Raw genomic sequence first — 24,389 nt, 5'->3', positions numbered from 1 at the left:
CACCAACTGTTAAATTATTCAAAATGAAAAAAGTGTCGTCGTTGAAATTGATAATAACTAAATTGATAATAACTAATTATTAAATCAGCATATTAGATTGATTTCTGAAGGATCAAGTGACACTAATGACTGGAGTAGTGATGCTGAAAATTCAGCTTTGTCATCACAGGAATAAATTACATTTTAAAAGCATATTCAAATGGAAAAGTTATTTTAAAATTAAAAAATATTTCACAATATTACTGAATCTTCTCTATTTTTAATGAAATAAATGCAGTCTTGATGAGCATAAGATACTTATTTCAAAAACATAAAACATTTCACTGGTTGTGTGTGTGTGTGTGTGTGTGTGTGTGTGTGTGTGTGTGTATGTATGTTTTTCTATCCCAGTGGGGACTTCAACCTGAATGTACACTGACTCTTGGGGACTTGTGTCGCCGTAGGGACCTAAATTGAGGTCCCCATTAAGAAATAAGCTTATAAATCATGCAGAATGAGATTTTTATTTTTATTTTTTGTTAAATGTAAAAATGCAGAAAGTTTTCTGTGCTGGCTAGGTTTAGTGTAACAAATATAATTGTTGTACAGTATAAAAACCATTACATCTATGGAGAGTGCCCACAAAAATAGTCTTACAGTGTCCAGTCTCTATTTGTTTAATTTGTGTTAATGTTACAAACATTGTTCACAGTTCAACAAGTTCACTTGCTGTATGTGAACTTGTCAGGAGAGGGCATCATTTTGCTTGTGACAAAACATTGAAACAAAAATTAAGTGAAACTAAGGTTAATAAATAACTAAATAACAATCACAAAAGCATATGCAAATGGAAGTCATTTATCTTTAAATGAAAACCAGTGCTGTATTATAAGCAAATAAGCAACACAAGGCAGCAAGGACCAAAGGGGCCACAGAGTCAATTACAACTCCATTGTTCACAGCTGCACTACACTATACATTTAATGTTTCAAAGGAAACTGTTTAGAAAATAATGACTTAGTTTGCCACACATGAACAAACTGCACTGACAAAGAAGAACAGTGGTCAAAACTCACCTATTAGACAGTTTCCCTGCAGGATACCAACGTAAATACTACTATAAAGGTACAGAATTATCAGAACCCCTGACCCAGTTTTAACAAGCGCTGTATGCCAACATGGTAGGAGATTTGTAGTGTTAGCCATCATATTGGTATCATTAAGATCAATGATTGCAGTTGCACAGCCAAAGAATATGAGATGCCTTTGTACATGGCGCTTGAGGTGCAAAACCCCTTTCCTTTAATGATATTAATTTATGATATCCTTCATTTATATAGCGCTTTTTTACAACAGAGATTGCTTCAAAGCAGCTTTACAGTGATAATAGGAAATCATTTTAGTAATTTTATTTCCTGTGCATATAGGAAATACATTATTTGAGTAATTTTAGTTCCAGAGCTCTAGGATGACATCCACCCCTAATAAACGCCCTCTCTGACTACTGACACCTTTAAACATTTATTTTATACATAGAGCTGGAGGCTTTTCTTCATGAAGAATTATGCAATATCCCATAGACTTCAGCTGTTCTGAATACATCTTGATATTAAACTGCTGTTCGCTGTTTCTGTTATGATGGTGGAGGTGATCACAGTAGCAGGGAGAAGAAAAAGTATTTATTTTTAATGACATGCAACAAAGTGCTAGGGGAAAGTAATTTGTTGCAAAAAGTTTATTGAATTTATAAATAAATATTAAATAATTTTAACGTGACATAAATGATGAATGTCTATGGTCATTTTAACTCATTAATCTCAAAAGTTGCTCAAGGGGAAGTCATGCACAGTATCTACATGGCGGGACAGAAAAACTCAATATGTTTCGACCTGATTGTGAACGCCCAGAAAGTGAGCAGTGGTGATAAAATGGTTATGTATGACTGGCCAGAGTTTTTAAGTATTCAAATAACATGGAAATACAGAAACACCTTCAATGTCAGCATGGTTGTTTTGTCTTTCAAAAGAATAGTTTATTGTTGGTGGGATTTATTTTTATTTTTGTAACTGTGGTGTCTTCAAAATAAGTCAGTGTGTGTGGACTAATTAAATAATCCAATGAAGGTTCATGGCTTCTGATTATCAAACATTAAGCAAAGGAAAAGGTGACATGAAAACTGATTACTGATGTGTAGGTGAAAGTTAAGAGAACCTTCTCAAAACCTTAAGTGAACATTCTATATACAGAAAATCCTTTTCTGACTATAGCCAATATTATATCTATTTGGGGAACATTCCCAAACTGGCCTGGAAACCAAACATTTTTAGCTGATGGGATACAGTGTCTGAAGCACATGCCGTCAGTCCTGGACTTTACTGTCTTTAGTGAAAAACCTTGCTTAAGTCCGGTGATATAATGTTACTTTTAAAGTTGGCTCTACACAATGACAAATAGATCCTCAGGATTTGTTACTGCATACAAATCTTTCTACTGAAGATTAATTTAACCCTATATTTTAATCTTTATAGTTTATTTTTTTACTGATCACTTAGCCATGTTTGTCTATATGACCCTTGACCGAATCAAGAATAGCGGTCTTCTCTCATGACGACAGGCAAACAGTCACATAAGTGCAAAGGCAGCCAGCATCATGACCTCCTTTTTTACTTTCTTCTGCGAGTATTGTGCCAAGTCCTCCACCTTTGCAAACAAGATAAGAGCACAACTGCAAGAACTCTCCCAGCACTACGGTAATGTTTAACCAGATAATTATTCTCTTAGCGGCAGGAAAAGTAAATGGGCACAATTTTTTTCCGCTCTGTCATTTTAATACTTCATATTTATGTGACAGGACAACAAAATGGACGAGACTTTGGAGAAAGACATTCTGCTGTCTGAAGTAAAAGATTCTGACGAAGGTATGACTTGAATGAATGAATCACTTTTAGGAACAACTTTATGACCTGAATTTGTTCATTATCAATTCATTAAGATTGTCTATTATGACCGTTTTCAAAAATTAAAATGGTTTAGATGAAACATTTTATATCAGATAAAGAACAGAAAACCTTTTGAGTGGTTCTTTGTTCTTAAGGATTGTAATCAGTCTTTCCCTCTGTGGTTTATTAGATATTTATGTACTAATTGTTTACTCTTGTGTTGCAACAAGATATTTGAAATGATTTGGAACCATACTAACTGGTGTGATGTATGTCAGTGCATGTACATTTAGCTTGAAACATGCATTGAGCAGCTCTTTTATATACTCATGACCTGAATTCTGAATACTTTTGGTTGGTGCTAACTTAGCAACTGTTACAAAGGAAACTAAAACCTGCAGTAGGCAAAACAGCAAAGGACTAATTTGTTTGTATAGTAGGTGGAATTCGGCTGCGATTGAGAGACAGAGACCTGTTGAAGAAACGGAAAGCCGAGGCAGAGGAAAAAGCAACCAACCAGTGGGTTTATGGGTAAAGATAGTGTTAAATGAGGCCAATAAAGGAAAAGGCTATTGTGCACTGATTATTTATTTTTCAATTCAACTCGCATTATGATACTGTGATGCAGAGCCACAAATTTGGAAATTTCGCTCAAATAATGTCTCCTAACGTTGACTGCAGGGCACAAAGCCTTAAAAGAGTGAAAAAGAGGACCAGCAGTAACCCAGGAAGGAAAGGTCGACCAAGAAAAGAACAGCCCATAGTTATTCCAGAAGATCTTGGTCTGCCTGAGGAAACAGATCCTGCTCCTGATACGCTTCCTGTCACAGCGCCTGTATTACCAATGACAATAGAGATAGTGCCTTCACTACCAGCTGAGCCACAACCAGAGCTGGTGCCTGTGGAAGCAGTAAGTGAAAAACCTCTTGAGGGGTTTCTGATTGAGGATCTGGGGCCGGACGATGAGGAAGACATGCCTCAAAAAAGCCTTGTCATTGATACAGGTATTTGGAGAAATGGCACTAAATTTTTTAGTAGGGTTCTCCATTAATCACTTGGTTATTCATTGTAAAATTAAGCATTTTATGTATTGAATTTTCAAAGCAAATAAATGCATGTTGGTTTTTAGGTGATGATGAGCAGCCATACGCTGACGTGCCTGAACAAAATCAAGTCTCAACGCCAGTGTTTCCTCCACCACCCGATCCTTCTCAATCAGACAGCCTTAGCCTATCTGACAATTTACTTATCTGAATATCTATTTTTTACAGCAAACAAGCAGTGTGACAAACTAATTTACTTTAACTCAAAGGGTTTCAAAGGCTGAAACAAGAAAAAGTGTATATTTATTAAAATTGTTCATCTTTTTGTGTATATACTCCACTCATCAGAATATTCTGTCCAAATAGTAAAAAAAATTAAAAAAAAAATTAAAAAATAAAAATATCGAATTATTTAATTGTTACAGTACAGCACTTTTGTGCCCCCTGGTGATTGTAAAATAACTACAACTTTTAAATAGGAAATAACTAGCAAATTTTTTTTTGCCTTTAACCTCTAAGACAAATAAATAATCTTTCTTTAGTTTGTTTGTACAACTGACTTATTTTGAAATAAATGGGTTTTATATTTTGTCTTTGTCTACAGTAATTTCTTCATTGGATCCATTCTCCACCTATGACAATCAATTCTATTTGCAACATTTTATAAACTACTTCACAAGGGCACATATTCAACAAATTCTAAAATGCAATAATAATACACAAACTAGATGATTATAATACACATTTGATTACGTTTTTTAAACGATGAAATTATTGTAATACAGTTTCTAACCATTTTTTTTTTTTTTTCTGAGCAGAGCGTGTTAATCTATAAAAAGTGACGATCTCCATAACACCATCTTCAGGTGTTTTGTTGTGAAGATTTACAAATATTTTTTTAATGACAAGGATGTTGGATCAGTTTGATTTGAGATTTATTTAACTCCCTGTTGCTATTGATGCACACATAAATCATTTTAGTGAACACTGAGTTTCATTAAATGGAAATGGACCCCATTTCACTCAAAGTATTGAAGGTGAGCAAATGATGACAGATTTTTCATTTTTGGGTAAACTATTCTTTAAGTCATTTTTATTAAAGTGCAGGAATCTGACACAAACCTTTACATCATATTTGTGAGTTCTTAACTCTGCACCGGTTTGACTCTCACAACTTCAGCAAAACCATCTCCAAACCAGCAGGTGACGTCAGCTGTATCCAGTGTAAAGAAGAACAGGCGGTCTTGACAACGTGTGCGACGATACACTGATCTGGGGTCAGCTGACAGAATGCCGTGGATAGCTGCCACTGCTTCATCCGGTCCTTTCAAGAACTTGAACTTTGGTCTTGCGCTGTCTATTAAATCAAAGGTCAATTAGAAAAATGGCAATTGCCTTCATTAGAAAAACACTCAAGTATCAGAATGACCTAATACCTGTACTGTCGCAGGGAAGAAACTCTTTGAGCTCTTTTTCAGCATTTGCAGTAAATCGCACATCAAGGTTACTGATAGGAGGCGCCCTGACCCAGGCAGCGATTGTACTGTAGTCCTCATGGCCAAATTTGAGAGTGGTTGTACCCGCTGAAGTGCCTTCAGGAGCATCTGTGTTTTCATTTGGATTCTCTGTAAAAAGTTGTTGCTGTTTCAGATAGTTTTTAACCTCTGCAATTAATTCAGTCACTTCACTGGATCCAGACCTTTTTGAGCATGATAAATTTGAAGCAGCGGCTGGACAAACACTGAGCTCTGAGGAAGGTTCAGATGAGGTCTCTAAGGTGTCTGGTCCTTCATCTAGATCCATCGGGTCTGTGAATGATGATGTTTGTTTATATTCACTGTTGGTATCATCTGTCCTTGTTTTAGGAGAATCATAGTCTGGAATATACGGCTTGATGTCCAGGACAGGCGTTCCAGCGATAATATCAACCCCTGACAAGTGAAGTGTATCCCCTTGAAAATCAAATGATAAATGATTACTTGTATTAAAACCAAACTGACTATGATAAACTTGATGTTACTCTAAAATCTAAAAGTCATTGTTCATTTTCTTTAAAGCTTGTGATTGATGATGATGCCTAAAGTCAAAATAAAATGTTTGTTAAAATGTTTCTCCTCTGAAAAAAATGACAATGCAGTACATCACAACCAGCAGGTTAATTAACAGTTGTTGTTAAAGGGATAGTTCACCCAAAAATGTTGTTGTTTATACATTGCTCATATAATGCATGTCAATGAGGTCTCATTCTAATTAGACCCCGTTGACATGCATTGTACGAGCAACGGTTGGAGTTAAAAACCTTCACTTATGTTCTATTGAAGAAACAAACACACTTACATCTTGGATGCCCTGGGGGTAAGCAGGGCATTTTTTGGTGAACCAAAATTTTTGGGTGAACTTTCCCTATAACTAAAACAATTTTTGTATATTAAGCTGAAACAAAATAAAAACATAAATATTTAATGAAAAACGTATAATGAGAGCTGTCACTTTGCCAACTTAAATAATATATAAAAAAATAAAAAAGTACTGAAATTGCTAATAGTGAAATTAAAATAAATCTAAAAAGAAATACAGTTGATAAAAAGTACAACAAAACTGCTAAAACAAACTAAAAATGTAAGTGAAAATTGAAAATATAAAAATAAAAGCTATGCAAAATATAAATACTAGAGGAGGACATCAATAAAACTAAAATTACAATGCACACATGACAATCAGTGTTTTTTATACTTTTTAACACAACTCATTGTCCACAAAATTATTTAAAGGCCCCATGATTTTTCCTGTTGTTTGTGAATTACTGGTTAAGAATAAAGGTTAACATTTTTTTAAAACTCAAATTCTGCTTAACAAGATATTTTGGCTAAGCAGAGCTAGAAAAGTGTTTATTCATAAAATTCTCACCGAGTTAAGATATTTTATTAATTTACACAACAGTTTCCCAGTTCTAGATATCACACATTTAAAATTAGCCAGCCTCGGATCATATATCTGGACATTTGAAACCCTGGATCTTCAAATAAATAAACACAGAAGTTAAAAAGTGAACTTTTTAACATTATATTATAATGAATATCTATTATAATATAATTATAATTGGCTTTAATGCCCCCATGGAAGTTTGCTGTCCTAGAGTTTATTAAGTGCAGTAAAGTTGTGGTACCTGCGATTCTCTCTAGCTTTGCCAAGGTCAGTCCCAAAGCATTGGGCCTGTGGGGGCTGCGGGTGGAGTACACCCCCACTCTCTGGCCATTCAGACGGGGTGGCTTTACTTTGGCTTTATAGCTCATTTGCCCATTCTTATGGAAAAGGAAAATGATCCTGAGAATGCGAAAGAAAAAGACAAAAGAGTTCACACAAATGTGTACTTAACTTTCAATTGTCATTAATTAGGTCTGGCCACTTGTCAGGCCTATCTAGAAACACTTCTTGTAACGGCTAAACCCATTCACTTTTGATTTTGCATGATCATCATTACCTCCTACATTACACTGCTATTTAAAAAGTGCAGCTCAGTTAAACTATTCTTTCTATTGTCTTATCCATCCAGCCAAGCTCTGAGGATGGTGGTGAATGTTATGCTTTTGCTACTAGACTTGCAATGGTTTTAGATTTTCATGGTATGGCTACTGTCGCAGAAAATATTGTGGTTTCACTGTATACAGTATTATTCAATTATTATTTTAAGAGCTACATACATCATTAACAGTAACATTTACCTTAAGAACATTGTTTGGCTACATTGTAATTGTAACCATTGGTTGGAAGTACTGTATGTGTACAAAAGTCTCTCTTTTGAAAATACATTTTAAAAATCTGTACATCTTCCATTTGAACAATAGAAATGAGCAGTTAAAAGGAACACGATCTTTAAAACATCTCTTCAGAAATAAACAACTGTAAACAGTTGTTTGCAATGCTTTGTGAGCAAAATCCAGTAATTTCAAAAGGAATATACACACATTCAGGTATTTTGTGTGAGGGCGAAAGTTTTCTCCATGCTGATTTCGGATTTGCAATGAGTTGAAGTTGGTAAAGCGAATTTTCCACGGTGACAATGGAAAGGTGCTTAGTTTGTAAGTGACTGACTACTGTGCTTTAACATCACTACATTATAGACAATAGCCTGGTTTGCCTGTGAAACTTTGTTAATGTGACTGCACCTCAACTGTAAAACTGTACTTTCTTTTAAGGAACATACAAAGGAAGGTTACTATTTTTCTTTTTCTGAGATCAGATTACCATAGCAGCATGGATTTTTGAACTTTTGTGTGTAATGCAAATTTGCAAATCTGACAGACAGTCAAGGAGGAAAGAAGATATCTGTCCAGATTTAATTGTCGATATCCTAGATCAGGAGTCTCCAATCTCAGTCCTGGATGGCCGCTGTCCTGCAGAGTTTAGCTCCAGCCCCAAATAAACACACCTGGACCAGCTAATTAGTGTTACAACAAGGCCCTAGTAAGACACGGATTAGCATGTTCAGGTATGTTTATTTGGGGCTGGAGATAAACTCTGCAGGACAATGGCCCTCCAGGACTGAGATTGGAGAACCCTATCCTAGATAAATACCATGAAACTAACCCAGTATACTACTGCAACACTATTTTTTACACACCAGATATGGGAGTATTGTTCCAGTCCAACTAAAGAATGTTCAGGGTTATTGAAGACTGACGGTTCGATCTTCAAGCTGGCCCGTGAAGAACTGCATATTGTGGGTTGTCGTGGGGTGCCAGTTTTGACTGCAAAACATGAGCTGATGTATCCAATAGGTTCCGTCTGAATACGCCCTGGGATGTTAACAGATACATAATATGGTTTGAATACTGTATATGGCTGTGTGACTACAGCCTCTGTAATAGTTATGTTGGTTAACATGGCAAAAACATCTGGAGTCTAAAAAGGGACTCTCTTTGATAGCCATTTTTAGGTTGTCTTTAGGTTTAATAAACACAAAGTTTATTAATCCAAAGAGTTTTCTGACAAAGTTCAGCCACTGACAAGGTACACATAATATAAATTTACATCACAATACACATTCTGCCTACTAAAATCGACTGTTCTAGAGTTAAAGTGCCAATCAATGCGTGGCATTTGATTCCGTTTACCTTGTTCTAATAACTGACTCATTCCACTGGAGCTCTTAGACAAGCTTTTGCTCACTGGTTGCAATCTGTCATGTTTCATACAGTCTGTCAGCATGAACTGAAGAGATGACATCTGCTTCTTATGTGCCCGTATGGATCCATCCATCTGCTGTCTGTTCGATCAACAAACCAATACATGGAGGAAATTCCGTTTTCCAGGATAATCATATTTCAATATTTCATATACGACAACCATGCTGATTTGAGAACCTAACTTACCTGAGGTTTTTAATCTCTTTTCTCATTACCGATGCCTGCTGTGTCAGTTTTCTGACTTGTTCGGCACAACTACACCCTGGTGGCGACATTTTAATGACAGTAACTCTATAACTCAAAGCCTTATACACTTCAGAAATTAAATTATGTTACAGTGTTTTTTCCATCAGTTCATCTGCTTCACTGACGTGCACGTGTTTCGCAATTGGGCGAAAAATGTTGGACGACCAATTACTTTCAAGGAATTAACTTCTTCTGGTGTAGTACCGCCACCTGCTGTTCGCTGTGCAATCCACACACATGAACAAGACAAATATGAACTAAACTAAAGCGTTTCTTTGATGTAAATGTCAAATCCGGAAAGCTAGAAATATTTGTGTAAGTCATGACAAGGATTTCTTTAATGTTTTTGAAAGAAGTCTCCACGCGCAACTTACTGCGTTTATATGATATTGTGAATTGAACAATTCACAATAATTTAACATTTAAATATAGTAAAACAGTAATATTGTGAAATATTATTTCAACTTAAAATAACTTTTTATATTTTTATGTATTTTAAAATGCCATTTATTATTGCAACGACAAGCTGATTTTTAGCATCATCAGTGACACATGGATCCTTCAGAATGATTTTTTAAAATGTTAAAAGCAGCTGTGCATATTAATATTTAATAGTGTGGTGTGGTTTAAGTTCAAAACTGCTAGGCAGGTAAATGTATACGATTTATACATACTTTCAAATAGTAAAAATAAAATAAAATTATTGACTATTGAAAAAAATAACACGGTACCTTCCTATGGGACACACACAGATGTTAAATGGACAAAAATAAAATAAAATTATTGACTATTGAAAAAAAATAACATGGTACCTTCCTATAGGACACATACAGATGTTAAATGCCATAAAAGGGTCATAATTTAGGCTAGGCTACTAAATTTACCTCAAGTTGTTCCAATTTGTTTCTCATTGCTGAACACAAAAGAAGATATTTTGAAGAATGTCGGAAAACAAACATGATGTGAAAGACACCATTGACTTCCATAGGCTAGGCCGACTGTTTTATGGTTTTATTTGCACCCATTTTTGGGGTGAATGTTTAACATCCATGTGTCTCATAGGAAACATGTAATACATTCTACAACAGTTAGACATTTTTTAGACATTTTTTACAAATGAATAAATACAAACTAATAACCTCCAGTTACATAATGTCCTATCCATAATCACAAACGTGATAAGCCTACAGAATGCATTCTAGGATTTGCAAACACTGAAGAAGAAGAAGAAGAATGCAGTTAGTAAATGAAGGAAAATTATATCAAACAGTCCAGTAGGTGGCACCAGAAGCATGCGTATAGCCAATAAAAACCAAAAAAAGAAGAAGAAGAAGCGCGTTTCCGTGTGTCACGCGGTGGTTTTTACCCAATGAGGTGTTTGTGCGTTTTATTTTGAACGTCGTATTGGCGGTTAAGTCGATAACCTTGTTTGTTTTTTGTACAGTACCGTGCTCAACTAAGAATCAAAATAAGCAGTAACATTAATAAAGCGCGTATGAGACGCAAAGGTAAGAATTAAAGAAGGACCATACTTTATTATAAATGTAATCATTAATAATATTTTGTGCTAGTCGATGTTGTTTGTCCAATTTGCTTTATTGTTCTTAAAAATAAAGACTGTTAACAGTTACCTAACGTTAAGTGACTTAACGTTAACAGTTAACTTACCTGAACAGTATTTGATCGGCGCCTTTGACAGTCTGCTTGATAACGTTAGGCGTTGAGACACCGACACATTTCTTGAGAGGATGCAAGCAGTGACTTTAATGTCTTATGCTGTTATATGTTAATGAAGGTATCACAGCAAAAACTATATACAAATGTATTTTCTGTGGAAAAGGGAACCTCATTCCAACATTTCCGAGTATATGTAAAAAAAGGGAATATATTGTATATTTAACTTCAAAGTAATGTTGTTTTCTCGGCTAGTAGTGAATGTAGGATTTACTTAATTCAGTGGTGTCTGTATATGATAGGCTGTATTTACATATTTATCAGATTTTTGTCAAAATGAAATCAACATGAGTTGAAATTTGCTGATTTATGGTGTTTACTTGATGATGGTGATGTAAACTCATAACGTAATTTCCTCATATTCTTTGAGAAGTTTGACCTCTGCTTAACTCTGGTGTGCCTGCAGTTATTAATCTAAAAACATGTCATCATCTGTCAGTGGCTTGTCAAATGTGAGTACTCCATGCATTTTATAACTATAAGTCAATGTAATGTTCCTACCAGTATGACAGTTTGAGCTCTAATAATAAAGGGCTATGTTCTATATTTTAGCCCAGATCTGATAGAGTGCCTCTCAGAGATGTACAGAATGAAATGCTGAATTTGCAGGACACTCCAACACTGATGCTCAAACGTGTGGCGATGTATGAAAGAGACCCTAAAATAAGGGTAAGTCATTCCTTCGCTGCTTACATATCACTTGTCTTATCTTTCAACCTTCTATGATGTCTAGTTCATAGGAATAAAAACAAGGAATTGTATTTTTATTATGATATTTTATTTTCCAACAGCATGATGTTGTTCCTGATGAAAATCTAAGCTTAACTATCACAACAGAGGTCCATAATAATGGGCAAGTTGTTGGTGCCACTGATGAACATCAAGATGTCATATTAAAATCCTTTGTGTGCCTTGAAGGAGAAGTCATAGTTGAAGATGAACCTGTAAAGTCAGATGAGTCTGTTCTCATCGGCCGTCTGGCACAAGAGGATAATGCCCCCCTTCAAAGTGACTCAAATGAAACCACTGAAGCCGAGGGCACAGTGGATAATAAGACCAGTCAAGACCATGTTGATCATCCATACTATTATAGAAGCAGATCTACTGGTATAGATGCTTCATCCATACTGTATCAGGGGGAAGAGGCTTCCACATGTGAGCTGGGAAATGTCACATTCAAATCCCTCATGTGCTTAGGTGGAGAGATTCAGGTTTCAGATGGCTCAGCCATCTCTGATGAATCGATTCTTATAAACGATCTAACATCAGGAAATCAGTCACAATGTACAAATACTCCTGTTTCTAAAGTTGACACAGAGCCCGTATCAGTAAACCCTCAACCCTTGGGTCATTCATACTGTTTTTGGAAAAACCATGCATCTTTATGTGAAGATGATGGCACAATCAGTACAGTCAATGCTGATGCCGCTTCTCAGTCAACTCTCAAAGACATTGGAGGAACGCCACGCAAGCCTAAACATATAGTGAATCCAAACAATCACAAGAGCACAGATCTCTCTGGAGGATGTCATGATGTGTCAAGCAGAAAAGGAGAGGTTACATTTAAAAGTTTGCATTGTTCTGGGGTTGAAATAGAAATTGCTGATTTATCCGAGGTGTCAGAAATGTCTGTGCTCATGGAAAATCTTTCTGAACATCAAAGTCTGCTTTGTTTAGATGACATCAGTGAAAACAACAGTCAAAGCTTTGCTTCTTTTGCACCTGAAAGCAAGCACGTTGACCATATATACTGCCATACTAGAGAAAAGTCGGGCACTGAAAATGAGGTATGTTCCAAGTCACAGCTTTCCCTGGCATGTCTTTTTCAAAAATCTGAAAATACAATTGGTAATACAACATCAACTATTGGAAACTTAGAGAAAATGTATGAATCAGTCACATGCTGTGAACTGGAGGCATTAAAGTTGATTGCTATCAAGGAGTCAAGCCATCACTTGTCAGCAGTGAATAGTGAAAATAACATGGTTAGATCCGGTGCTGTACCATTAAGTGATGATGATGACAAACTTAAGGTGCCCAAGGATGACTCTTCTGTCATGACTGAAAAGAATGTGGAGGAGCATCTTGATCAGCAATTTCTGCCAGAAAGGGACAAAGCAGTTTCATGTTGTGAGGAAATTCTTTATCCTCAAAGGGACTCTTTTGAAAATGTTGGCTATAAAGCCAGTATTCTCAAAGATAAGACACTGATTTTAAAAGATGAGGAGATCCACCCAGAGATTGAAGTTATGCGGTTGTGTGATGGATCTGATGAAGCTGTCCCAGTTCATCAAGATCTCCCTAGTGCTCTTGTTCTAACAGGTTACTGCACTCCAAAGACACCCACCCTAAGCAGGAGTGTTTTAAATGACCACACAGCTGAGAACCAATTGAGCCATCTGTGGCCTGAGCTCCCAGAGAGTCCCATACCACCTCCACTCTTGAACTCCACATCCCTGGCCAATGCTTTTAGCTATACACCAGACCCACCCAAGAACAAGAGTGTGGAATCTAAATTGGCTTCTGCAGACCATCAAAAGCTGTTGATTGCGCCTTCAATTGTGGGCAATGGTCCTTTACAGGAACAGCTCAGACAGGTGGCTGAACTCTTAATGGTTGCTTCAGGAAAGGTGGTTGTTCCTGCTTCAGCACCAGTGAATCACCACAATGCTTTAGTGGGCACTTCTCCAATAGCGATGCGTAGCGCTTGTGTGTGGAGAACCCCTGTTCAAAGGATTGAGCGGAGTGTTAATACTTCAGGAGCCATGGAGTTTTTAAAGGAAGTTTATGTTTCTGATGCCAGCACTTCAACGGACTCTCTGCTGTGGAAGTAAGTTAAGATAAGCCTATAAGCATGAATTATTGAATTTGTTGATATGATCTACATTGTCTCTGTGTGACTTTCTCTTTGAAGCCTTTCTCCTGGAAATCTGGAGCATTTGTCTAGATCAGAGTTGGAGCAGAGACTGATTTCAACACTCATCATGGTGGAGGTTCTTTCCCAGCAGCTCACTTCTGCACGGGCGCACAATCCAAGCAAAGACACTTCTCCATCTGATCTCAGAGATAAACTTATCCAGACGGACCACACTGAGCTCAGACAGGTACGTTTCCAGCAATATCGGGAAAAATAAATCCACAGTTTTGATGATAAAAGTAATTTTCAATATGTAGTATACATCATGATTGGGTGCATGTTGCTCAGTTTCGTCTACTACACATACTCAAACACACACAACGTTTGTACTGTTGTTAGCATCTGCTGCTCAGCCTGACTATATTCTGACAGTCCACATGAGCATCATTTCCAGAGCTGCTTCATGAGCATTTCACCATTTCATTTGATAAAATGAAATATTCAAATGTACACAGACTCTTCACTACAAACCAGCAAAATAAATATTTGGTTTACCTTGAAATCATCACAGAAATAACAATAAATTATAATTATTAATGTTATTAGATTACTATTTTATTCTTTGCATCACAAATAAATAATTAGTTGTATATTCAATTCCATTTGATTACATTTTAGAGCTGCACAATTCTGGATAAATTGGGAATCACTTTTTTTTGTGTGTTTGAAAGGGAGATTGTGATTCTCCCACAAATCTGAATAGACAACTAAATAAAATAACATGTCATTTACTAGAGGTTCTTACAAAATGTTAATTGCTGAAGTCTATTTTAAAATATTTTATGAATTTGAATTCATTATTTTTGTTAAAAAAGAAATAAATCAAAAGGTGATTTATTCTATTTTGATTGCTACTGTAGATATGTGTTTATATGCAAACTAAACTTTTATCCCAGTACTTTGTAGTAACTAGTAATTTGAATTATTGTAACAGAAATAGTGATACTGTGTGTGGTTGTAAAAGATTGTTCTCTCTGGGTCAGCGGCAGCGCGAATACAAATTTGAATGTTCAACTGTGATCATATTTTTCAAAGAGTTAATAGGCATAGCCATCTCGTTGTCATTTAGGAATAAGATTGCATGGTCGTTTGAATTGAGATAAATCATACAATTAATTGTGCAGATCTATTATATTGTAAAATGTTGTATGTAATTATTTCATTAGATATCTTTTTTGATGATGCATTTATATAAAATAAAACAGAACGTGTTGTTTACACTTATTGTTAGTCATGTTTACACTTATTCTTGAGGTCTAACAAACATGTGGAATTTATTTCCTTCCCCATTAATTGTAATTAATGTAGTGGCAAATATCGATACCGAATGATAATATTTTTGCCCATATTGCCTGGTAATAATTTCCAATATTTGTTCTGACCACTGTAAAAGTTCAGTGTTATTAGCTGCCTGTTAGAGCATTTTGTTGCCAAATAGACAAGGAGAATTTTGGACCAGTGAAATTACAGTCAGAGGAACAATTAAAACTCCTTTGGAAAAAAAAATACACACTCTGAATATGTCTGGTTTTAATATGTTTTTATCTTGTCTTTATTTGCCAGAATGGGACATACAGAGATTTGTATGAGATTGCCCTAGAGAGAATTCAGAGTCTTGAGCATGATCAGGAGGTTCTTCAAAGTTTATATAACAGCATTCAATCTGTGCGGGCTGGGATGGTGAGACATTTTATAATCCTACGTTTTCAAAGCTACACTTGCATTTCAATTTAAAATGCTTAAGATGTTATAATTCTTCTACAGAATTCATTTAAGTCAAGCACAGGGGATGCCATCTTCAAGATGAAACAGATTGGAGCTACTGTTAACGATGATCAGGAAACTTTATCTAGACAGGTAAGTGAAAGAGCTTCATAGAAGATCTTTGCCAAGAAATCGCCGCTCATAATAACAAGTCTGTTTTATGTAGGCCAGTCAGATGAAGTCTCTTTATGGAAGGTACAAGGAAACGCTCCATAGGATGGAGCAGAAGATGAAAGAAATGAGACATCGCATGGATGAGTCTGTAATGGAGAAGGAAGCAGTGAGATGACATTTTATTGGTTTTGCTGAAGCTTTAGAACAGAAGATTTAAAAAAAAATGAATATACTGTTGTTTTTAGCCTATAATCTTACCCTCTTATTTGTCTTTGTTTGTAGGCCTTCAGTGTAACACAGCAGTTGAGGGATTACTATACTGCTCAGGTGGCAGAACTAGAGCACACTGTTGGGTCTCACCAGGAACTGATGTCAGCCCTCAAACTGGCCTACCCATCACTGGTCTGCTTATATTGCTTGCTTTACCATCTCAGTTTATATGAAAATATAACGTTGCCTTCAACTTAACTCTTTCCCTAGCAGAAAGAAAAATAAGAAGTTTTGCCCACCTGCATTTTAACTCCTTCATTGGAAAAGGGCATGAATGTATACATAATGTTTTTCATCATGCATGCTTGAATTTGTGTGTAATTTCTTTTGTATTCTGAATGTGAATTGTGTAAACCCAAGGTTGAACTGAGCAAGTCAAACATGGAATCCATCAGTGCAGCGAATGTCCATTTGAGAAGGAAACATGAAGATCACATGAGCTTGTTAGCAGAGGTAAGACTTCACATTGAAATGAAAATGACATGCAAAGACTTAGCTAACTCAACCTTTAAGTATCAAAGTAACACATTTGCTTTGCTACCTTTCCTTTCCTTACCTTTCCTCCATGGGAAGCTGAGAAAGGCTCAAGAGCTGGTTCAGAGGACAAACCCAGTGCTTCACCAGCTCTATCAGAGGACCACGACCGCCATGGAGCACAGCAAGCAACATCTAGAAATGAGAGACAGAGCTGTGGAAGAGAGAAACATGGTTAGACATTTACCACTGAAATTATAGAAAATTCTATCAGTATTTATTTATTCTCAGCTCCTTTGTTAAACCCTAAAAAAGAACCTGAAAACCACAAAGAAAATAATCTGACGCTCTGATAGATTTGGGCAAAGAACAGGTCGAAATTTGTGTCGAACAGATCTAATGAAGTTATATTTGATTTTAAAATCAGACCATTTCATTTTGACCAGCTAGTAGCTACTACATGTTAAGGTGCAAACACATTTACCGTTATTTGCCAAGCAGGTGAAATCCATGCTATCTGGCATTTTGTGTGAATGCACGGGTTCTGTCCATGCAGATTTCACAACGGGATCAAGTGGTTCCACACATTGACCAAGAGAAAGCTGCTTGGATTGAAACTGACTTGGTTTGTGAGCTGTGATTCATAGATTGCTACACTGTTGACAGTAGAAAAAGGGCCTTTTTGCATGTAAAAATTTGTTGAAATGTTGCTAATGTGACCGTACCTTTAGTAGCAGCTTCTTTGGTGCTTACTCATCTCATTCAAATAACGCCAAGACAATTGAGCTTCTATTATTTTATCTGTATCTTAATAGACTTTACAGATTAATGCTTTAAAGTCATGTCTCTGACAATATGCTTATTATTATTTAAATTTATTACAAATTATGTCATATAGCCCTGCAGCACATGATCAATCCAATTTTTTTTTCTTTAGAACTGACTGTTCATTTGTTCAGTCAGGTTAATATCTGGTTCTTTTGTTACTGTAGTAAATTCAACTTTAGCACAATGCCAAAGGACAATTCAATTAAAAAAAACTGTAATTGTGGAAAGATTCTGTCAGAAACGTTGTGCAAGATGTAGGGTTATTAGAGTCAATTAAAACCATAAAAAAAAAAAAAAAAGTTAAAATAAATGTTAACTGAAATATTACAAGGTGAAAGCTTTGTGTTGTGAACCTAAAAGCATTAATTGACTTTAAAATCAGAATCACCCCATGATTTACTTACCCTCAAGGCATCCTTCGTTATATTAACACAAATTCTGGCTCTTCCAAACTTTATAATGGCAGTGAATGGGGCCCACACGTTTAAAGCTCGAAAAGTGCATCCATGTAAATTATCTAGCTTCCACCACCTTCCATATTCAACTACATCCTAGTAGGAGTGTAACGGTATTAAAGCCCTGCATTTATGCCCGAGCCCGACGGGCCCCGACTTTTTTACGCCCCTCGGGCCGGGCTTCGGGCCAATTTTCATGTCATACCTAAAACGCGGGCCGGGCTTCGGGCCTTTTTATAGGCTTCTCCTTCGTTTTATATTTATTTTATCAATTAAAAGGAACAATGAGTTCTGCGCTGGTGGAAACAACACGAGACCATAATAGCTAACGCAACTGTTAAGATGGCTCGCACAGTGTTCAGAGCATAGGTTCAGAGTCCGCGCCAGCAGCAGCGCGCCCGTTTCTTCAGCACGGAGACACACTGCAAGCGTGGCGTGAGCATGGCGTTTCTGTTGCGTGTCATCCGCGGGGCGTCTGGTGCTATTAATGTACAGGGAAGCCCTATACTTCATGTTAAATATAAATATATTGCCTATTGATACAGCAAAGACAACTTCGGCAGTAGCCGGCCCATGCCATATCCATGGTATTGACGGCAAAAGGCTACAGAATAATTCGTTCTGTATTGACTGGTTTAATATTTCAAAATCGATAATTAGGCTATGTTGTCTTTTATTATTACAATTAGGCCTATCTGCATTTATGTTAACCTACAGACTTTCAAACATTATGTGTTACAATGTTTTATGGGCTATATGTTGTAGTCAGATAGATATGATGGTGCTGCAACACGCATCGCTGCAAATGACTAATGCAAGCCAACGCAAATGGCCGTAAATGAAACTTAAAATAAGTCTAAGATAGTCCAAACACCATCATCTTCAATAAAAATGAATGAGATGAATGAGATCATTATCTTACCAGTGCGTCGCGCTCTCTTATGTGGTATTTGAATCTGAAATAAGCTGCTGAATAAAATGCATCTTAATCTTTTGCTTCCGTTGCTGTAAACTCCGTTAAATGAGCATATACCCCGGGAATTGAAGATGGGATTTATATTCATTTGCGTAGGTGTAAGGTAGGCTATAAGACAACCTGCATGTGCTTTTTTTATTTTATTTGTTTAGCTCCGTTTGCGAGAGCCGCGAGCAGAATCAGCCTGCCTCAGCTCGTCAAAAATGCCTTTTAGGCTACTGGTGGTAATAGTTGGCGAAATTAACTAACATTGAGATGCTTGAAGTGTTTTATGGATTTTATTATAGGCAAGACAAGTCAAGAGTTGATTTGAGAGACTAAAATAATTAAATATGCGGTTAACTCACTGTCGGCCGCTGGTCGCTTTTGGTCGTCACTTAAAAAAATTAAAACTTTAATTTAACAAACAAAAAAATGCTTTAAACATTTTTCTAAATTAACGTAACAAAGAAACGAAACGAAAAATAACTACTTTGACATTAAAAACAAAACAGAACTATTTTAATGGCTGCAACAATGTAAAAAAAAAAAAAAAAAAAAAAAAAAACGGGCTCCAGTCGGACTCGGGCCGAGAATTTTGATAAGCTGTCGGACACGGGCCGGGCTAGGGCCTCAGCGTCTCGGGCCCGGGCCGGGCTAGGGCCTAGATTTGAGGCCCGTGCAGGGCTCTAAACGGTATATCATTAATTGATATATCACGATATAAAAAAATGTCGACATGCATCGTTGATGTAAACAATATGATTTGTTTTTATCCAAGGCTCAGCATACTGTATTTATAAGGTATAATTCACCCAAAAATGTAAATTCTGTCATTATGTAGGCTATTCACCCTCATGTCATTTTGTTTAATTTCCAAACACATAAGATATTATTTATGAAAAACTGATGAAGCTGCGCTGCTGGAACGGCACTTCTCAAAGTCAAAGCACAAACATAATTTAAATCACCATATCACATTTAGTTTTAGTAGTATGATTATTCAAAGCGTTTTAGATTGTTCATTATGATATGTATAGTGCATTAATAGTAGGAGAGGTGGTACATAGTGAACTGAGAGAATGAATCTGAACGTGATTAATGCGTGAGAGGAGAAAAATTTCAGTTTCAGTGACATTACTACATTAAACGACTATATATAATGTTGATTAAAATCTATAATAATGCAGTGGGGGAATATTTGTGGATCCTGATAATTCAATAATAATATTATTTTAATAATCAAAAAGTAGTAATAAAACCAAAAATCTTTATTTTCGCTTAAAATATTGCGATACATATCATGAATATCAATGTTGAGCTGTGCTGTGTCTGGCTTATTTCAGTAGCTCACAGCACAGTTCAGTTGTTCAGTGAAGCGGCCCGTAAGTCCTAACAGAACACAGACCGACTGAATGACACTTTAAGCCAAACATCTCAAATGGAGATTGCTAAAATTCAGCCTACTTTTTTTATTGGTGTTTTCAGATCATTTGCGTGCATATGGTTGCCAGATTGAACATGTTTAGGTAAAACATAATATACGCGTTCTTTCCACAGAAAACCTCTGTTTGGAGGATTTAAATGACTGAAATCTGGCAACCGCAAGCTCTTCTTTCCCTCAGCCAAAACCAAAACAAAAGTGATTTTAGATATAACTTTAGTCACATTGTAGCAGGGTTTTTCCTACATTGAAATTTTTTTGGCGGCCGCCAAAGCAAATTTTTGTCCCCCCAAAGCCTTATTTGATGAGTTATTGTGATTTATAAATTGATGTAAATTACTAATGCGCGTGACTCTCTGCTCGTTCTGACATTTGGTTAACGTGCGCCCTTGTTTAAACAGTCAATAAGTGGATAAAATCACTACTTACTGTTTTCAGGAATACAGTTGAATTGCCACTTTCTTCAGTTTAAGACGCTGAGCGAAGCTTGTTTGAAATGGGCCGAACAAACGAACGATCTTGAATTAAATTGTTGTGGTATCCGATCATAAACATCAACCATGACTGTTGACATTTATCTGTTGGAAGGGTAGAAAAGTCCTCATGTCCCCTGCACAGACTGGAACATGACGTGTGTCCATAAGAGCTGCCGTTTTTGCAATCCTCAAATGACGCTTGTTTACATGATGATTCGGCTTTGTCAGTTCCGCCTGACAATGAACATGTTTGGACATATGCAAATGTCAGGGGCGTACATATAAATGATCCCCAATGATTGTGTCACGGTTGGTGTTATGCTGAGAATCACTTGTTTTTCCGTGGTGTTTTTCATGCAAGATTTACATATACTGTGAGTCTCAAACACCCTTGCCTCTTCCTTCATGTGATGTCCATGTACTGAACTCTTATTTCACTATGGCATGGTTAATTAAATTTTTCATTCTAGGGCACCTTTAAAGAGTACATTGTTCACGGAACTGTTTCATTTGAAAAAAGAGACAGGAAAATATTTTTAATCTCTTTCCAAAGAACTTCATGCATTTATTTTAAATGTAGACTCTCTTCTTTTAAACACTGTTGCTGTAATTTCCCAGATGGAAAATGAACTAGAGCATGTGAGTTCAAGCCTGGAAGATGCCAGTCAACAGATTTCCGACTTGAAGATGCAGCAGACCATCATGACTTCAGGTGGGACAGTGAATTACTTTGAATTGGCTTATTCCCTGTGCAGGCAAAGGTGTAGCTTTCGCTTGATTTTGCACTGTGTTTTGTTTTAGAGATGTCAGTGCTGAGGGAGCAGCTGAATCAGGCAGAGGAGGAGCGTTTTCAGCTGGAGAAGAGAAGCACTGAGCTTTCAGCCACTGTTACGTCCACGCTAGCCTCTTATGCCTTCCTGGAACAGACCCTTGCCTCTGAGACCATCAAGTATGTTAGAAGATATGCACTTCTGCAATTTGCCTTTTTTGCTAAAACTCACCTGAATTAATGAATGTAATCTACATTTTTTTTTTACATATAACTAGAATCTAGAGAAGCGGACTTCCAAGGAGGTCTCAATATGACTTAAAATTATTTAAGATAAGCCAAAACAAATAAAAATCAAGATATCTCTTATTAATTCATGATTCTAGAGTCATCCAAATGATATAAATTAATAAAATCTTATAACCACCATGTTCAATTTTGTAATATATATCGCCTCAGCCCTTGTACTAAGTACTTGTACTAAGGTAAAAACCTATATATTGGAGCCTGGCAAAAATCCATAAGCAATATGGTCTTTTCACACTGCACTTTCAAACTCTGCAAAAGGTAAAGGAACGTTTCACTTTTAATTCAGAAGCAGGGTTAATCACCAGGGATAACTTTTTCAAGTGTGAAATCTGAAATGTGTCAAATATTTTTATACCATGGTCTGTTTAAATTCTCGATTCTGACTGGCTGGAAGGTGTGCAGTAAAACCGTTTAATGCACAGATAGTTCCAGTCAGTTTGATTACAGTTCGAAATTAATCCGCCACTATAAACACTGGTAACCATAGTAACAAAGTTACGCTTACAAACAGAGTGACAGTGGCAGACTGCAGTATCAACCACAGATATGTCTATACGTATAACGTTCCATATCTATGGCAACATTAAGTGACATGAGACATGAGGTGACACACAGAAGCCAATGGCACATGTCACTATGGGCAGATAATGTACATATCTATGATGCGCGTAGTGGCACATGCGGTCTTCATTGTCATGTCACTGACATTATCGTGACTGACACTGACGACACCTGCATGACACCGAGTTGCGGAACATGTCACCGTGTGAAGTGCGTTTTTTACAGTCTGATGGTCGTGACGCCTACACTGACAGACTCGAGCACCTATACTGACGTGACACAAAATCCTAAATAAATAGCCTAATTTTGGTGTATTTTAGATGTCAATAAATGCATTAAAGTCAGTAATATATTTTTTAAACATGTTATTTGTGTCACGTCTGTATTTGATTGGCACGTACCACTGAATGTTTTGTAATAGCCTACGCTTCTAGGAAAAACACGAAATAAATCGGGTCACTACGACTACAAATAAGGCATTAACAGTAGTTAAGGCAAGTAGTCTTTAGGCCTACGACATACTGACATTGCGACATCTGAGAGAACCTCAACAAGCAAGCGAAACATAATTTCACCTCCAAGCCTAATAAACCTGAAAAACTCCATGTCTAATTTCACGAAAACAATCACCAAAAACGAAATTTCCAACTGTGTTATTTTTTTATGTTTTATTAGCCTATTGCTTAATTTAATGCATTAAATTTAGGCTAATGTGTCTTAGTAGGCTAGCCTATGTGGTTAAAGACGGGGGTTAATTTCACACTGGGTTACATAATGATGATTCGTTCAAATAAAGATTGCCTTGTCACTGCAGTGTTGCCTGTCATTCATAAATAATTTTAATAAATCCATTAAATAATCATTAAGTTATGTTCGCTATGCTTAAGCAACGAGGGGATCTTCAGACTGACATGAAGAGATGTTAATATGATTGCATGGAACAGAAAATAAAAGCACCTAAATTGTTGCAACATGAGGGTTAGTAAATATAGGGTGCACTTCTTCATTTACTTTTTATCATTTGACAGAATGCCAAAGTTACTTACAAATCGGGAGAACAATAGAAGCAATCAAACCAACAATAGGGCAATATTATGCAAGTGGTATCATGTATGTATGTATGTGTATATGTATATATATATATATATATATATATATATATATATATATATATATATATATATATATATATATATATATACACATACATACATACATATAGAATAGGAAGTCTATAGTAATATGTGAACTGTGGTGATGAAAAAGATGTGTCTTTCAGATGTTGCTTGAAAATGGCTGAAGACTCAGTGGCTTGGGTTGAGTTATTATTTTATATAATTTTATTTTTCTACTTTAGGTTTCAGCAGTCAATGTGTGATGCACAGCAAGCTACTGAGAGAGCAAACTGGTATAGCTTCACAATTGTATTCATCATCTTTTGTTTTAGGCTGTGTAAATGTATAATTTCTTTTAAATAAACAAATGCTTTTGGCAGTCTTGAAGAAGCGCTAGAAACATCCAGAAAACAGCTAGAGGAATATGAGGACGCTCTGTCGCAGAGAGAAGCCCTGATTAAAGAACTCCACAGTGAAGCTGAGATTCATCGCCGTCAGCTCTGTCGACTGGCTCAGCTGCAGACTGAACTCTCCGGTGCAAAAGAAATGAGTGAAGTGAGGATTTATTAGACCTTTCACCATATAACATTGTTAGTAAATGTTCACAATACTTTTGCCAAGCCAGTTCCTCTCACAATATCAAATCTTTGTTTCGTTCTATCAGTTCCTGCAGGCAGAACATGAACTGGCACGGGAACAGATGGAGGAAAGCGAGAGATTGCTGCGGTGCCACTTACAGGGCCTCAGAGAGAGAAACCTGGAGTGTGAAGACCTCAAACTAGCACTGGAACAACTGCGGTACAGCATATTC

The 24,389-nt window shown here is 36.4% G+C and overlaps 3 protein-coding genes across 5 annotated transcripts in view; 2 read left to right on the top strand and 1 right to left on the bottom strand.

The window, feature by feature from the left end:
• Positions 1-2,343: 2,343 nt before the first annotated feature.
• hemgn (hemogen) lies at positions 2,344-4,552 on the top strand. 2 transcript variants are annotated; one of them, XM_067441613.1, is made up of 5 exons: positions 2,344-2,729; positions 2,831-2,897; positions 3,359-3,449; positions 3,600-3,922; positions 4,048-4,552. In XM_067441613.1, the coding sequence occupies exons 2-5, from the start codon at positions 2,840-2,842 to the stop codon at positions 4,170-4,172; spliced, it is 597 nt and encodes a 198-aa protein (XP_067297714.1). In that variant the 5' UTR covers positions 2,344-2,729; positions 2,831-2,839; the 3' UTR covers positions 4,173-4,552. The 2 variants fall into 2 exon arrangements, with proteins under 2 accessions (XP_067297714.1, XP_067297715.1); XM_067441614.1 differs by lacking the exon at positions 2,344-2,729 and having other exon boundaries at positions 2,736-2,897; positions 3,359-3,437.
• trmo (tRNA methyltransferase O) lies at positions 4,341-9,536 on the bottom strand. The gene is made up of 6 exons (XM_067441612.1): positions 9,334-9,536; positions 9,076-9,227; positions 8,583-8,757; positions 7,128-7,285; positions 5,398-5,913; positions 4,341-5,318 (listed from the first exon to the last, which is right to left on the bottom strand). The coding sequence occupies exons 1-6, from the start codon at positions 9,420-9,422 to the stop codon at positions 5,107-5,109; spliced, it is 1,302 nt and encodes a 433-aa protein (XP_067297713.1). The 5' UTR covers positions 9,423-9,536; the 3' UTR covers positions 4,341-5,106.
• Positions 9,537-10,746: 1,210 nt separating this feature from the next.
• The window catches only part of spag5 (sperm associated antigen 5), a 36,366-nt gene continuing 22,723 nt past the window's right edge, over positions 10,747-24,389 (top strand). Inside the window, exons 1-16 of one of the 2 annotated variants that reach the window (XM_067441611.1) lie at positions 10,747-10,901; positions 11,534-11,579; positions 11,680-11,796; positions 11,919-13,957; positions 14,042-14,231; positions 15,608-15,724; positions 15,809-15,901; positions 15,975-16,088; positions 16,205-16,324; positions 16,553-16,645; positions 16,766-16,900; positions 21,443-21,536; positions 21,626-21,773; positions 23,821-23,871; positions 23,959-24,133; positions 24,243-24,376. In XM_067441611.1, coding sequence (XP_067297712.1) covers positions 11,550-11,579; positions 11,680-11,796; positions 11,919-13,957; positions 14,042-14,231; positions 15,608-15,724; positions 15,809-15,901; positions 15,975-16,088; positions 16,205-16,324; positions 16,553-16,645; positions 16,766-16,900; positions 21,443-21,536; positions 21,626-21,773; positions 23,821-23,871; positions 23,959-24,133; positions 24,243-24,376 — 3,650 coding nt within the window. In that variant the 5' untranslated portion in view covers positions 10,747-10,901; positions 11,534-11,549. Of the gene's footprint in view, positions 10,902-11,500; positions 11,580-11,679; positions 11,797-11,918; positions 13,958-14,041; positions 14,232-15,607; positions 15,725-15,808; positions 15,902-15,974; positions 16,089-16,204; positions 16,325-16,552; positions 16,646-16,765; positions 16,901-21,442; positions 21,537-21,625; positions 21,774-23,820; positions 23,872-23,958; positions 24,134-24,242; positions 24,377-24,389 lie in introns of both variants that reach the window. The other variant, XM_067441610.1, reaches the window with a different exon arrangement.

This window comes from Pseudorasbora parva, chromosome 4, assembly GCF_024679245.1.
Source record: "Pseudorasbora parva isolate DD20220531a chromosome 4, ASM2467924v1, whole genome shotgun sequence".
Lineage (NCBI taxonomy): Eukaryota > Metazoa > Chordata > Actinopteri > Cypriniformes > Gobionidae > Pseudorasbora > Pseudorasbora parva.
Note: the sequence above shows the minus strand (reverse complement) of the source record. Positions and strands in the feature narration are given on the sequence as shown.